This window comes from Colossoma macropomum, unplaced genomic scaffold, assembly GCF_904425465.1.
Source record: "Colossoma macropomum unplaced genomic scaffold, Colossoma_macropomum, whole genome shotgun sequence".
NCBI classification, from domain to species: Eukaryota; Metazoa; Chordata; class Actinopteri; order Characiformes; family Serrasalmidae; genus Colossoma; species Colossoma macropomum.
In genome coordinates, this window is record NW_023494796.1 from 29401939 (window position 1) to 29415230 (window position 13292).

The 13292-nt window shown below is 37.7% G+C and overlaps 1 protein-coding gene across 1 annotated transcript; it reads left to right on the forward strand.

Annotated features, from left to right (window-relative positions):
- Positions 1 to 662: 662 nt before the first annotated feature.
- On the forward strand, positions 663 to 10302 carry mpc1 (mitochondrial pyruvate carrier 1). The gene is made up of 5 exons (XM_036583270.1): positions 663 to 868; positions 2355 to 2358; positions 6596 to 6692; positions 8283 to 8415; positions 9834 to 10302. The coding sequence occupies exons 1-5, from the start codon at positions 798 to 800 to the stop codon at positions 9856 to 9858; spliced, it is 330 nt and encodes a 109-aa protein (XP_036439163.1). The 5' UTR covers positions 663 to 797; the 3' UTR covers positions 9859 to 10302.
- The last annotated feature ends 2990 nt before the right edge of the window (positions 10303 to 13292 follow it).

Here is a 13292-nt window from a genome sequence, read left to right on the forward strand (position 1 = left end):
GGATCAGAAGTCTAGTCTTATTCACGTACATGCAGACAGTCATGCACGGGCACAGCTTGGTCATCAGTGTGTCACCAGTCTGGTCTGGTCACCAGTCTAGTCTAGTCCAGTCTGCAGTCCAGTCTAACAAGAATATTTTGGAAGGACCTTATATACATTGAAAAACTAAGGAGGGGGAAGGAGGAACAAAAGGACTTTGAGGAGGGGTTGTAGACGGGGGATATGTATAGAGATGTAGGGGGTAGAGATAAAGGGGGGTTGATTGTATCACCTTAAGGTCGTGAGACAAAGGGTCATTTAAATACAAACAAAGAAGTGATCGGGCAAGATGAGAGTGCGACCAGTTTCACCTTTCTGCCATTTGCTTAAACTCTACAATGAACATGGTTTAGACCTTAAGAAAATAACATAAGAGAAAATAACATATATTGAGAATATTTTCTCTCAACTCATTATTAATGATCTCTCGGGTTCCAGTTTTTATTTAATGATAAATCTCAAACGGTTCCCTATGTTGTGTCTTAATATGATTAATCCAGCCCTCAAACAGTGCATAATAAGGCAATTCCTATTAGAAAGCAAACCCCTCAAGTTTTTACTGATGTGTCTTTTTTCAGCAAGGCCTCGTGGCGGTAAGAGTGACTCTTATTTTGACACACCAAGGATGTGGCCCGGTTTGTTGGTGTCACGAAAGGCGGAACGGGTTTGTCCTCTATTTTGCTGTCACCCTCCAGTGCAGGACTGTCGGCCTCGGCGGCTGTTTTTCCTCTCAGTTCGGGTCCTGTCCGCTTTAAACGATGGCTGGTACTTTAGCCCGCAAGGCTGTGGATCATCTCCGCAGCAGGGAGTTCCGGGAATATCTGATGAGGTGAGTTCAGCTCGGTTAGCAGCGGCGTGCTAACCGAAAACTGCCCGTCCGCGGGGAACAGTAGAACTCAGCTGAGGTTAAGTTATCTAGTACCGTGTGTCTCTGCTCCAGGACTCTCTAGTAAACACACAAGACTTCCCATATAATGTTAAAGACAACGAGGCTAAAGTTGGCTTTCTATTCACCAGCCTCTTATTCGAATTTCCCCGTTCTACCTTAAATGGACCAGCAGTTGCATTCAGACGCCTGAGGCTCCAGAATATAACTGCTGCACCATTTAAGGTGGACCGGGGAAATTCGAATAAGAAGCCAACTTCAACCTCGAGTACAAGTGTGATTTTAGAAACCGTTTAACCGAGTCTTTAACCGAACTGAAGGGCATGTCTCTGGGTGATATTCCGCGTACCCGCCTGCAGGGGTCGCACTCCTGCCTTCATTTAAGGTGAAACGGCTTTTCAAAACATCTGAGTGATCCAGTCACTGAGATGTAATCAGAGTGGTTTGTTAGTATTGTTGAGACTTGGAATGTCTTTACAGTGGTGGTGATGGGAACCAGGGGTCGCCACGACTACAGCACAAATATAGCCACTTTATTTACTATACAAAACCACCATATTAATAATGTTATTATACAGATTTTTTATTTTTTTTACAAATCGGTGGAGTTGCCCTTCAAAAGCTTTAGTAGGAACAGCAGGTTCGCTTGGCGTCAGTGCATCAAGATAAGAAAATGCGCATATTTGTACATTTGGCTCAAGTTAAGAAGATTGTTTATTCTTGTTTATTTAGGACTTTTTTCATTATTAGGTGAACTGGTTTATTTATTGTATTTTACAATACTGAGTCATTAATTTGAAATACTATCTCACTGAGTACACTGGACACTGAGACACCCTCAATATAGCAGTTACATTTATAATTACATATTAATTAGATATGCTTTCTCATAATTTGGAGTTATTGTCAGAAATATTTATATCAGAGACGTATGTGTGTGTGTGTGTGTGTGTGTTTTATATATATATATATATATATATATATATATATATATATATATATATATATATATATATACATACATACATACATACATACATACATATATATACATATATATATATATAACACACACACACACACATCTCAAAAGCATAAGACCTCCTGAAATAATGACAATAATATATCTCAAAATAAGGAAAGGTCCTCAAATTAATGACTAAATTTCAAAATAATGTCATAGAAATCCACTTAATAAAAATAATAATTACATGGTGAGTATTTTTGTTTTAAGTGGCTGAAATGGAATTGAATTTCTGAAAGAAATGACCTGAAACAAAAAAAAGGTCCTCTGATTTGGGCTGAGACACACTCAGAGAACATACAGAGCAGATGTGGATTTTCCTGTGCTAAACTTAACATGTGTATTTTGATATTTTTCCATGGCCGTCCTCCTTCGTCCTGCCTCTGGGCGCTTCGCCGGCCTCAGCACGGTAAGTATTTTCTTTACTAAGCTGGTTTGGTTTTCTGACTCTTATCATGATGTACCTTTTCACTTTGTGCTCTTTAGATTGGGGAATAAAGACTTAAGCTAACTGTGTCAAGGTCAAAATGAACTTAAACACAGGATATATATTTTTAAAGGTTTATCATTCATAAAGAAATTTTCATTTGTTTTGAAACTGTCAGCAGATGGTCCTTGAATGACCTTAAAGGAGAATCCCACCAGTTTTTCAATAATTCTTTCGCTGACGTGTAAACAGAGTGATTCAGAGTGGGTTTGGTGTGAAATGGTTCAGATTTCTTTACAGTGGTGGTGATAGGAACCAGGGGTCGCCATGACTACAACACAAATATAGGCATTTTATTTACTATCCAGAACCACCAGTGAACCAACACGAGTCTTCCGAGTGTTTATATGGATGATGATGATGGTAAATTAGTGGAAAATCTGAAATAATAAGTTTTATTTGGGGACTACTTTGCCTCACAACGCCCGGCATGTATCCCTCATCCATAATTGTATTGGACAAAATAGGTTTTAGGGCAAAATGTTGGCAAAACTATCGTAAAACAGTGTCTCAGCCATCAGGCAGTGCATTATATAACCATTTAATGTAGTGACTATCAGTGAGGGAGCTTTTAGAGGTGGACGTCTGGTTCCTATCACCACCACTGTGAACAGCTCTGACTCTGTAAGTTTCTCTAGAACAGAGCGTTTCACACCAAACCACTCTGAACGACTCTGTTTACATCTCAACCTTTTAATTATGCAGACATTTAGAAGAATCCCCTATAATAAGGTTTGGAACAAAATGCCGAACCATTAAAAGCTTTGAAATCTAATAGAAGAGCTTAGTGGATTAGGAGTGATTGCTGTTTGCTTTTTCCCTGTATATGCTAAAACCTTTTGTTTGCTCTTCATTCACTTTGAGCTTCACTATAGTAGAGTAAAGCTTTATAAAACAGTAACAAGACACAGTGATCTAGTAAACCCACATGCAGTAAGTTGTTGGATTTAACAGTAAACAGTTACTACAGTATAAACACTGGTTTGTTTATAGTAAGCTGTGATCGCTAAGCAACAAAGATTATTCAGTAAACAGCACAGATCTGTTGGATTATTCTCAAGGACACGACAAATACTGGGACCCAACTTAAACAAATAAACTTTTCTTCTGTTTTCTTTTCATATACAGTGATGTCTGGTGAAATAATAAAAATAAACTTGTACAGTTTCACTGAATTCAATTTATTTTAGTAACGTTTTACCGTTTAATTGACCAAATTCTCCACTCCGCAATTCAAATATATTTATTGTCTGCCAAAGTGACAGTGAAAGAGTCTTTACCACAACATGTCCTTACCGCAACACTTAACCCTCTGCTGTAAAGTCATTTTTACTGTTTTTTCTAAAAATTTGGTCAGGCAAAACTGGCCATAGTTGCAGCCACACGCATATATATTTTCTAAAATATTGTATTTTGCAATTTTTGTCATTACTGTAACCATGAGTTTTTTATATTCACTTGTGCTGTCTTGTTCTGTAATGGGGAACATTTCAAGTTATTTAACAGGCAAACATAGTAAAACTCATGTTTTCTCATTTAAAAAAAAGCAAAAATGAGTAACGGTAATGAGATTTAATATTAAAAAAAGGTTAACTTTTTGCTGTATCGTAATAAGCTCCACTTGGTCTACTAAACAATATCAGTTTTGTTTATTTGCGTGATCATTATGACACCCAAATATTTCTGGACGTAATTTAATTGACCAAATTCTCAATACCGCAATTCAAATATATTCAAAGTTGCCTGCCGAAGCTAATATTGCAAGACATGCTGTACTTTAAAACAGTGAAAGAGTCTTTACCACAACATGTCCTTACCGCAACACTCAACACTGTGCTGTAAAGCCATTTTCACTGTTTTTCTAAAAATTTGGTCAGCCAAACCTGCCCATAGTTGCAGCCACACGCATATATATTTTCTAAAATATTGTATTTTGCAATTTTTTTTATGTCATTACCGTAACACATTTTTTTTTCCACTGTGCCATGTAACATCTTGTTCTTTAATGGGGTACATTTATGTTCTTTAACAGGTAAATGTGGTACAAACTCATGTTTTCTTAGTTAAAAAAGCAAAAAAAAGATAAATAACGGTAATGAGAAGCAGGTATGCGGTAATGAGAATTAGTGTAAAATAGAAAATACAGAATTTAGCATTTGGCTGTACCATATATAGAGCTCCAATTGGTCTGTTGAACAATATGATTGTTGTGTATCTGCATGCTCATTATGACACTCAGATATTTATGGACATAGTTCAAGGCTGTTGCGTGAGAATGACCCAGAATGTGGTCAGTCGTGTACACACTGAGTAGTGGTACACACTGATTTCACAGTGGCTTTGGTCAGAGTTGAGGCAGCCAGATCTTAGAATCAGTAGCTAATTGTGATTGTAGTGTGGTTATAAAGGGGTACAGAAACATTGCAGGCTTGGATTTATATGTGTATTTTAAACCTGCGTGTGGTTTGTTTGATCTATTAACCACAAACAGGAGGTTTTGTTCTCCGTACCCAAACGGCTCAGAGCGAAAAGTGTGTGAAAGGTTGACGGATGAGACTTTGAAGCCTCGTAGTGACCAAACGCACACCTAAAATCAGCGTACTGGTTATGCAACAGCACACTGCTGATATACAGCGGGCCCAAAAGTATTTGGACAGCTTTAACCAGTGGTAAACATTAAGGCTGCACTAAGGCTGCTGTAAAGAGGCAGAAATGTGAAAGTCTGGGCCTGTTTTTCTCACAGTGCTCTCAGTTCATTGTTAGGATAATGAGCTCAGAAGGTGTTCACGATGCAAACCTGCAGACGTCTGTAAAGGAAACTGCTCAAACAAGAACATCAGAGACCTTTTGAAAGACTGTACTGCCCAAAACAGGAGTCTAGGAGTGGTCTGTTTAAAATCAGTACCACTTGGGTCGACATTCGGGCTGAACGATTTGGGGAAAATATCTAATTATGATTTTTCTGACTAATATTGTGATTTAAATTGCTGTTATTTTCTATTAATTGAGGTTCAGATCTATTTTTTTGAACCCAGAAGGCCAGAATATCCACTTTTCTGGCTTGAGGTTTGACCCCTGAATGTAGTGAGCCAGACTGCCATTAAGTTATGGTTGTGATGTCACAACACATGGAGGTTTGGTTGCCTCTGATTGGTCTATCTCTACAGACAATATACAGCTCTGAGTTATTACGTGAAATTTTACCTCTTAAAACTTGAGACGTTCTTAATTAATCTTTCAGCCGTAGTTGATACTTAGTTCTCCAACGCAGTTTAAAGATTAAAACATTGAATTACATCAAAAATGTCCAGATACTCTTTAGGGCCACTGTACTATAAATTAATATAAGTTAAATTAGAAGTATTTAACTTAAGATGGTTAAGTTTGGGTGCATTCATAGACATTTATGATTAAAAGGATCGTGATACGTGACTAAAGGATATACAGTCGTGCTCCAGTCAAACGAGATGGTTTACTGAATTTAAGTGACTTCAGCACGTTTTCCTGCACAATTACTGTTTATTTGCAGATAAACAATAAACAGCGCAGGTCTGCTGGATTATTCTCAAGGACACAACAAATAAGGGGACTAAAATGACAAACTTGAATGTTTTCTTCTTTTTCTTTTGATAATTAAATAATTAAATTGAATAATTAAAAATAAACCTGAACAATTTCATTGAATTATGATTATTTTTCTAAATTTTTGCAGTTTAAGTGATCAAAATTTAAATATTTTTTTTTAAAGATTAAATTTTACCTCTTAAAACTTGAGACGTTTTTGATAATGTACTTTGTAATTAATAATCGCGGCTCCTGCGATTTGAAAATGGACTCAAATTGCGATTTCAATATAAAAATAAATACTTTTTTTTTTTTAATTAGATTAATTTTTTAGCCATAGACATTTAAGTACTTCAAAAATGTCCAGATACTCTTCATTAATTCATGATAGTAAAAAAAAGTGAAATAAAATGAGGCCTGTGCAAAAGTTATGGCACATTTTATATGCAATGTCATATTTGTTCCTATTACAAAAATGAAGAAAATAAGAAAAAAAGCCATATTTAAGTGTCTTCTGTGTGGAGAGGATGAGTTTAACTCAACGTCAAACTTGTCCACGACTTTCTGCTTCACATGTTACTGTTATTGTTTTCAGCATTTCTGGGGTCCGGTAGCGAACTGGGGGCTGCCCATTGCTGCGATCTCTGACATGAAGAAGAGTCCGGAGATTATCAGTGGAAGAATGACCTTCGGTAAGTGAGACACTAACTAAAGTCCAAGTTGTACAAAAACTACTTTTTATGGCTGAATTGCTTAAACAACAGCGTTTACAGAGAAGCGTGATATCTGACGCTGTTGCCCCCCTTCTGCTGTGGAGGGTTTCAGCCGTCAGCCAGCGGGAGGTGTTGAACGAGCCCTCTGTCATTTCTCTGAAACCAAATATAGCAGAAGCTCAGACAACTCCCGTCTCAGCTCCAATCAGGAGCGACTGTTAGCACCTCCTCAGTCTTGCATTGCTTCTTTTCTTCAACCCAAACAGTCATTTTGACGCCTTCGCAGCCATAAAACAGACTTAAATCATCTGACGTCAGGGTGAAAATTATGGCATTGGCAGAGCTCACTGCTCCCAGTGCACTAAAGAAGAGGCTGAGTTTTCTCTCTGGACTGTACAGAACTCTCAGTCTCAGTCACTTTGCTCTGTAATAATGTGAAAAGAACATAAATTCATAAACATCAGCTAAAGATTAGTGATACAGAGGAAGAAAACAGGTTTAATCATGTATATTATGCATTTAATCCATCTGTACTCGTGTATTAGTACCTGCACTTTATCAATGCCAGTATTTAGGGCTGGGCGATATTACAGTATACATCGTTATTGTGATGAATTATGTCACAATATGCTTTTCTGAACATCGTGAATACCGTCAATACTTGAGCACTGACCAGCTGTTTCATTATGAAGAGAGCAAAATTAGTCCCGTTTAACTGGATTTAGTGCAGCACAGTATGCAAAATATTAAATAAAAATCATGTTCACAGTTCTTGATAGTATGTTTTCTCTGTTCCAGCTGATCAGATGTCTGAAAAAGTAAATATTGTGACATATCGTATATTGTGAAAATTTCTGAAGTATCACGATATAAAATTTTTGCCATATTTCCCACCTCTGCTTGTAACAAAAGCTAATTTTCCATCTAAAAATGTTTTTTGCAAAAAAATATGCTTCAAAAAGTCGGTGTAGGCTATGGAAATTGTCAGTAATATTTTTATGAATTTGTTTATTTTTCATGATAAATTTTAAAATATTAGTTAAAGGCCTTCTGTTATTCAACTTTAGCCAAAATATTACTTTATCGACACCGGATAATGTGGCGGAAACCTACAGTGGAGGCTTTTTCAGAGAAAGCAGCTCTAATACAGCAGAGAAACACAATCTCATGGAACAATTCAGATGGGAAAAATAATAGTAACAGATAAAATAGACAGAGCTTAAAACGTAAATGTACATGAATTACATAATTATGCAATTTTTAAAAGTGAGTTTGATGAAAATAAGCTATGCATTTTTTTATTTTATTGCTTTCAGTTGTAGTTGAGTGTTAGTTACTGTAAATGTGTTAATGTTCCACCTAAAATCTTGTAGAAGTAATAATAATTATTATAAATGCTAATGAGGGATGAAAGCCAATGAGTGTTAGCGAATCACTGATGATCCCACTCTACTCAGTACCCTTTAGCCCTCATTCACGTTAGACAGCGTGTTTGGGGGAAGCTGGCGGCTCCTTTATTGTGGTTTCCACAGCGTTTGACTCTTGGTTCTTGTTCCCGTGTTCCTCCAGCTCTCGTCTGCTACTCGCTGCTGTTCATGAGGTTCGCCTACAAAGTGCAGCCAAGGAACTGGCTCCTGTTCGCCTGTCACCTCACCAACGAAACGGCACAGCTCATCCAGGGAGGGAGACTCATCAAGTACAAGTAAGATGCTGCACATTTAAACGTTACAACCCCATCGTTTTCTCTCAGAGCTCAGCTGCCTTACAGGAGCGCCGCTCTGCTTCGGAAATCACTTTCCCGGATTTTTCTAAAACATTTCCACGACTTGTGTACGTGACTCACATCTGACAACATCCTCAACATTTACATCAACAGTACAGCTGCTAAACTACTGACTGACTCACAGAACGTTTCAAAGAATTAGCGTTTGAGATTTGAGAACATTGAACGCTCCAGTAAAGTTCACATGTGCATCAATGACATGACAGCACACCAAAGCACAGATCTCAGTGGCTTAAATGGGCCGCATCCTGCATGTGGGCCATCTAAGCCACACAGATTGCATATTATAGCGTCCAGCGTAACATCCACTTACAATATTTCTCTGGGTTTATACCAAAAATAGTCCTAATTCATTTTTACATGATGTTATGTAATACAGGCCTTTTACTAGGCCCAATTTACAGGACATTGGATCAATTTTCACATTTTCCTGACTGAGTTAACCCCTTATGTGGTCAGTGCCTGCAGCCAGACCCAGAGTTTTATTACTCACTTCTATACACTAAGGTCAGCCTGTTTGCACTGAAGTCCCTGTAGTTACTGAATAATAAGCCTAGTATGTAATAAGTCTGGGATTTTAAGGGATTAACAGGACATGAATCTTGTTTTTTAGTTTCCTTTTACCAGAAAATTTTGAAATCCTATTCTAACTGCAGACAAAGTGAATATTTAAAATGATATTTTAGGTCTTAGACCTGTTGGGAAAGTCTAAAGTAGCACCGTTCAAAAGTTTGGAATCACTTGCCATCTTAATGATTTTATATACAATATTTTATACAGTGTGGATGTAATTACATTTAAATTTATATCGCAGGCTCTTCTCCAAAAGGTAGTTTAGATGTTTAATTCGTTAGGTATTTCATACATTTTAACAAACTGTATAAAACCTTAAGTACTTAAAGTTAATTACTTGCTTGTTGATTCTCTTCTTGTTACTTATTTTCTTTTTCTTGAGTTCCTTGCTCTCTTTTTGCTGCTGTAACACTGAGAAAAAGGATTATGTTATCTTATTAATTCATAAATAATACGCTAATTATCAGACATTATTTTTTGGTCTCGTTATCAGTTGTGATTTGATTCATGATACATTTTTTAATGAATCTTTCATAATTTCCACAGCTCTGTTCATCATTCTGGACGCATCTAACATTTCTTTATTTATGTTTACAGCTTCTTAGTGTCTTATTAACTATCTGAAGCCTATGCAGTTGAACATGACAACACATTAGGATCATTTTATACATTTTTTACAATTAATTTGGTTTTACATTGTGAAACTCTTGAACAACAGTGCGTTTGTCTTCACTCTTTCTGATTCTGTCCTTTTCTTTCCGCAGCATGGGGAAAAAGGAGGCCAAATGATGAGCAGCCATAGAGCGCGGAGGATTTCTGGGATTAACAGGCTCCATTCAGATCGCAGCTCTCTGACGCACTGTTTTAACTCAACATGGATTATTCAGACAACACAACACAATGTTTTACTGATTAATGATGGAAATACTTAAACAGTTGATCTCATACTAAATGAATAATGAACTGATTCAGGGTATTCAGCACAGGCTATCAGACAGGATGGGAAAATTGGAAAATTGGAAATGGAGTGTACATAAAATTAACGGTGTCAATTTTTAGAGGACTGTTATGCACATTTGACCTAATTTTTGTTTTATTTTTAAATGGTACACATCAAGGGAACGGTGTATGTAATTGTCATTTAAGTAATTTATTCCAAACCGTGTTTGTGCAGCGAGTATCAAATTGACTTCAGATCATACAGTGAATAAAAGTTGTCCACACTGGCCTGTAGCTCTTCTTACTGAGTTGTATTTACTGCCTTGACCACCTTTAATGACTTTAATGACGTAACTGCTGTATGTCCGATCCATGAATCTTTAGTTCGACATGGAAATGAGTGGAGATTTGAGCACAGATGATGAATCGGCTTCGGTGCGTGAAATCAAGCGCCAGCCTACCAGCACCTCATTTACATATCTTTACCATAAAGCCCACGCTAATTCATGCAATGTTTCAGTAGCCTATAAAACTACAGCACTGAACGACTCATGAGCCAATGGCTGAGTTTGAGGGGTGAGCGCACAGCTCCCCCTACTGACCAAACTTTATAGTGTTAAAATTGACAAAACAAGATGGTAGAATGATGTAATTGTGTGGAGTGTGATTTATTTTCCTAAAATATTATATTTAAACACTGTATTGTTGCAGTGTCTGACACTAGTTGAGCTTTGTATTGGTTCATTTATGGGCGGAGTCAGTAGTTTAAAACAAAAGCTTAGTGTATTATATCTTAAGTAGAACAGGATAATAGTTGCAAGATAAGTACATCCTCTTTTTACCGGGCTGCCATGTGCACAGTATTACTGTTTTTGTTCTGTTTTTATTATTATTATTGGTATTCTAGGTTACACTGATAATAGTTCTGGTTAGTTAACCACAAAGCAAGATTTTGTTTCAGGCTGTTTAAACTATTCACTCAAGTTTACAAACTACTACCAGACACAGGTTTGATTGTATAGAGATGGCAGAGATGAAATTGATGAATAACAAAGTGTTCATTTTACAATATTTGACCATTTCGCTGTTGTCAAAACAAAACTCTCCAAAATGGTAACTTTACAGGAGAAGGAAAAGACCTACTTTACTTTTAATGTAAGTCGATGGAACCAGATGTCTTTCCAAGTCATTTTGGGCCGTTTCTTTTGGTTCATTCATCATGAAATTTACACACAATATTAAGGGCAACAGGCTTTTTTTAAAACTGAAAAACGACAAAAATGGAGATAGAAGGTTTTGAGGTCTGATGCCACCATGCCCAATGCCAAGAGTGGGCTAGAGGGGTATAAAGCCCCCCAGCATTGGGATGTGGAGCAGTGGAACTGTGTTCTCTGGAGTGATGGAGCTCCATCCAGTACCTTTGGGATGAGTTGGAGTTATTCAGAACTGAGCATCCAACATCAGTACCTGACCTCACTAATTCTCAATCAAATCCTCACAGCAATGTTCAACATCGAGTGTAAAGCCTTCCTAGAAGAGTAGAGGCTGTTACTGCAGCACAGACTCACTATTAACACTCTTCATTTCATTTCATATGACTACTAGATCAGACCAAATCAAGGAAAGCAGACAGATCAAAGATCAACGCACCTCAGTTTCTGCCTGTAGAAAACTGCCACCCTTGAAAAAGCACTTGAAAGCAGAAGTGGTTTAAACTCTCCCCACCTTGATGCACCTGATGGAGCTCATGATGGGCTCAATCGTCCGGTACTGAGTTGGATCAGGTGTGCTGGGGAGGGAATACATGAACCAGCAGGGCTGTAGGTTTCCAGTGTTGTTGAGAACTGCTTTGATAGAGCAGGAAAAATACAGAAGCTTAATCCTGCTCCTGGTCACCCACAGAACTGCGCAGACATAAAGGGGAACTCCACCAACTTTTCAAAAATTTTACATTATTAAGTGGTTGAGATGTAAACAGAGTCGTTCAGAGTGGTTTGGTGTGAAACGCTCTGTTCTAGAGAAACTTACCGAGTCAGAACTGTTCACAGTGGTGGTGATAGGAACCAGACGTCCCCCTCTAAAAGCTCCCTCACAGAAAGTTACTACATTAAATGGTTGTTAATGCGCTGCCTGATGACTGAGACACTGTTTTATGATAGTTTTGTGATAAAGTTTTGCTTAAGAATGTATTTTAATCCATTTATTTCAATCCATTCATGGTGGATGGATACATGCAGGTTGTTCTAAGGCAAAATAGTTACCAAAGAAAAATTATTTTTTCAGATTTATAACTTCAACCATCAACAACATTCCATATAAACTCAAGACTCATGTAGGTTCACTGGTGGTTCTGGATAGTAAATAAAATGTCTATATTTGTGTTGTAGTCATGGTGACCCCTGGTTCCTATCACCACTACTGTAAAGACATCTGAGTCTGCAAGTTCATCTACAGTGAACTATTTCACATCAAACAACTGTTTGTATCTCAAGGACAGATTATTCAGATATTTTGAAAAATTGGTGGATTTGCCCTTTAAGTATTCCTTGATACAACCCACCTGATTCAGCTCATGAAAGGCTCGATAATCGACTCACAAGCTGGATCAGGTGTGTTGAATCAAGGAGTCCCTGAAACAGTGCAGTGGGTCATCAGGAGCAGGATTAAAGGGGAACTCCACCAATTATTCAAAATTTCTCCATAACTAAATGGTTGAGATGTGAACAAAGTTGTTCAGAGTGGTTTGGAAGACACGAGTGGGCTCCCTGGTAGTAAATAAAGTGTCTATATTTGTGTTGTAGTCATGGCGACCCATCACCATCACTGTAAAGAAATCTGAACCATTTCAGACCAAACCACTCTGAATGACTCTGCTTACGTCTCAACCAGTGAATTACACAGAAAATTTGTAGAAATGGTGGAGTTCCCCTTTACGAGACACTGTAGAAAACTCCAGGACCAGGATCACTGCAGTACATCTGAGTTTAGTTCCAACCTGCATCTGAACTCCTTCTTACCCAGCACTAAAACAGCTGATCCAGCCAATCACGGACATCTGTAGCAGCTGATTAGCTGGAGCAGGTGTGGCAGATTGTGGTTGGAAATAGATTCTAAAGGAAGGCGGATCTCCAGGACCAGGGGTGGAGACCACCGACACAAAGGCCCCATAAAAGCTACTGAAATTAACCGGACATAGTTCGTCTATAATTAAGTAAACTGGCCCACTGGGTGACCAGTGTTGACCAATGTTACATATATTTATGTAACATTCATAAAACTCATTT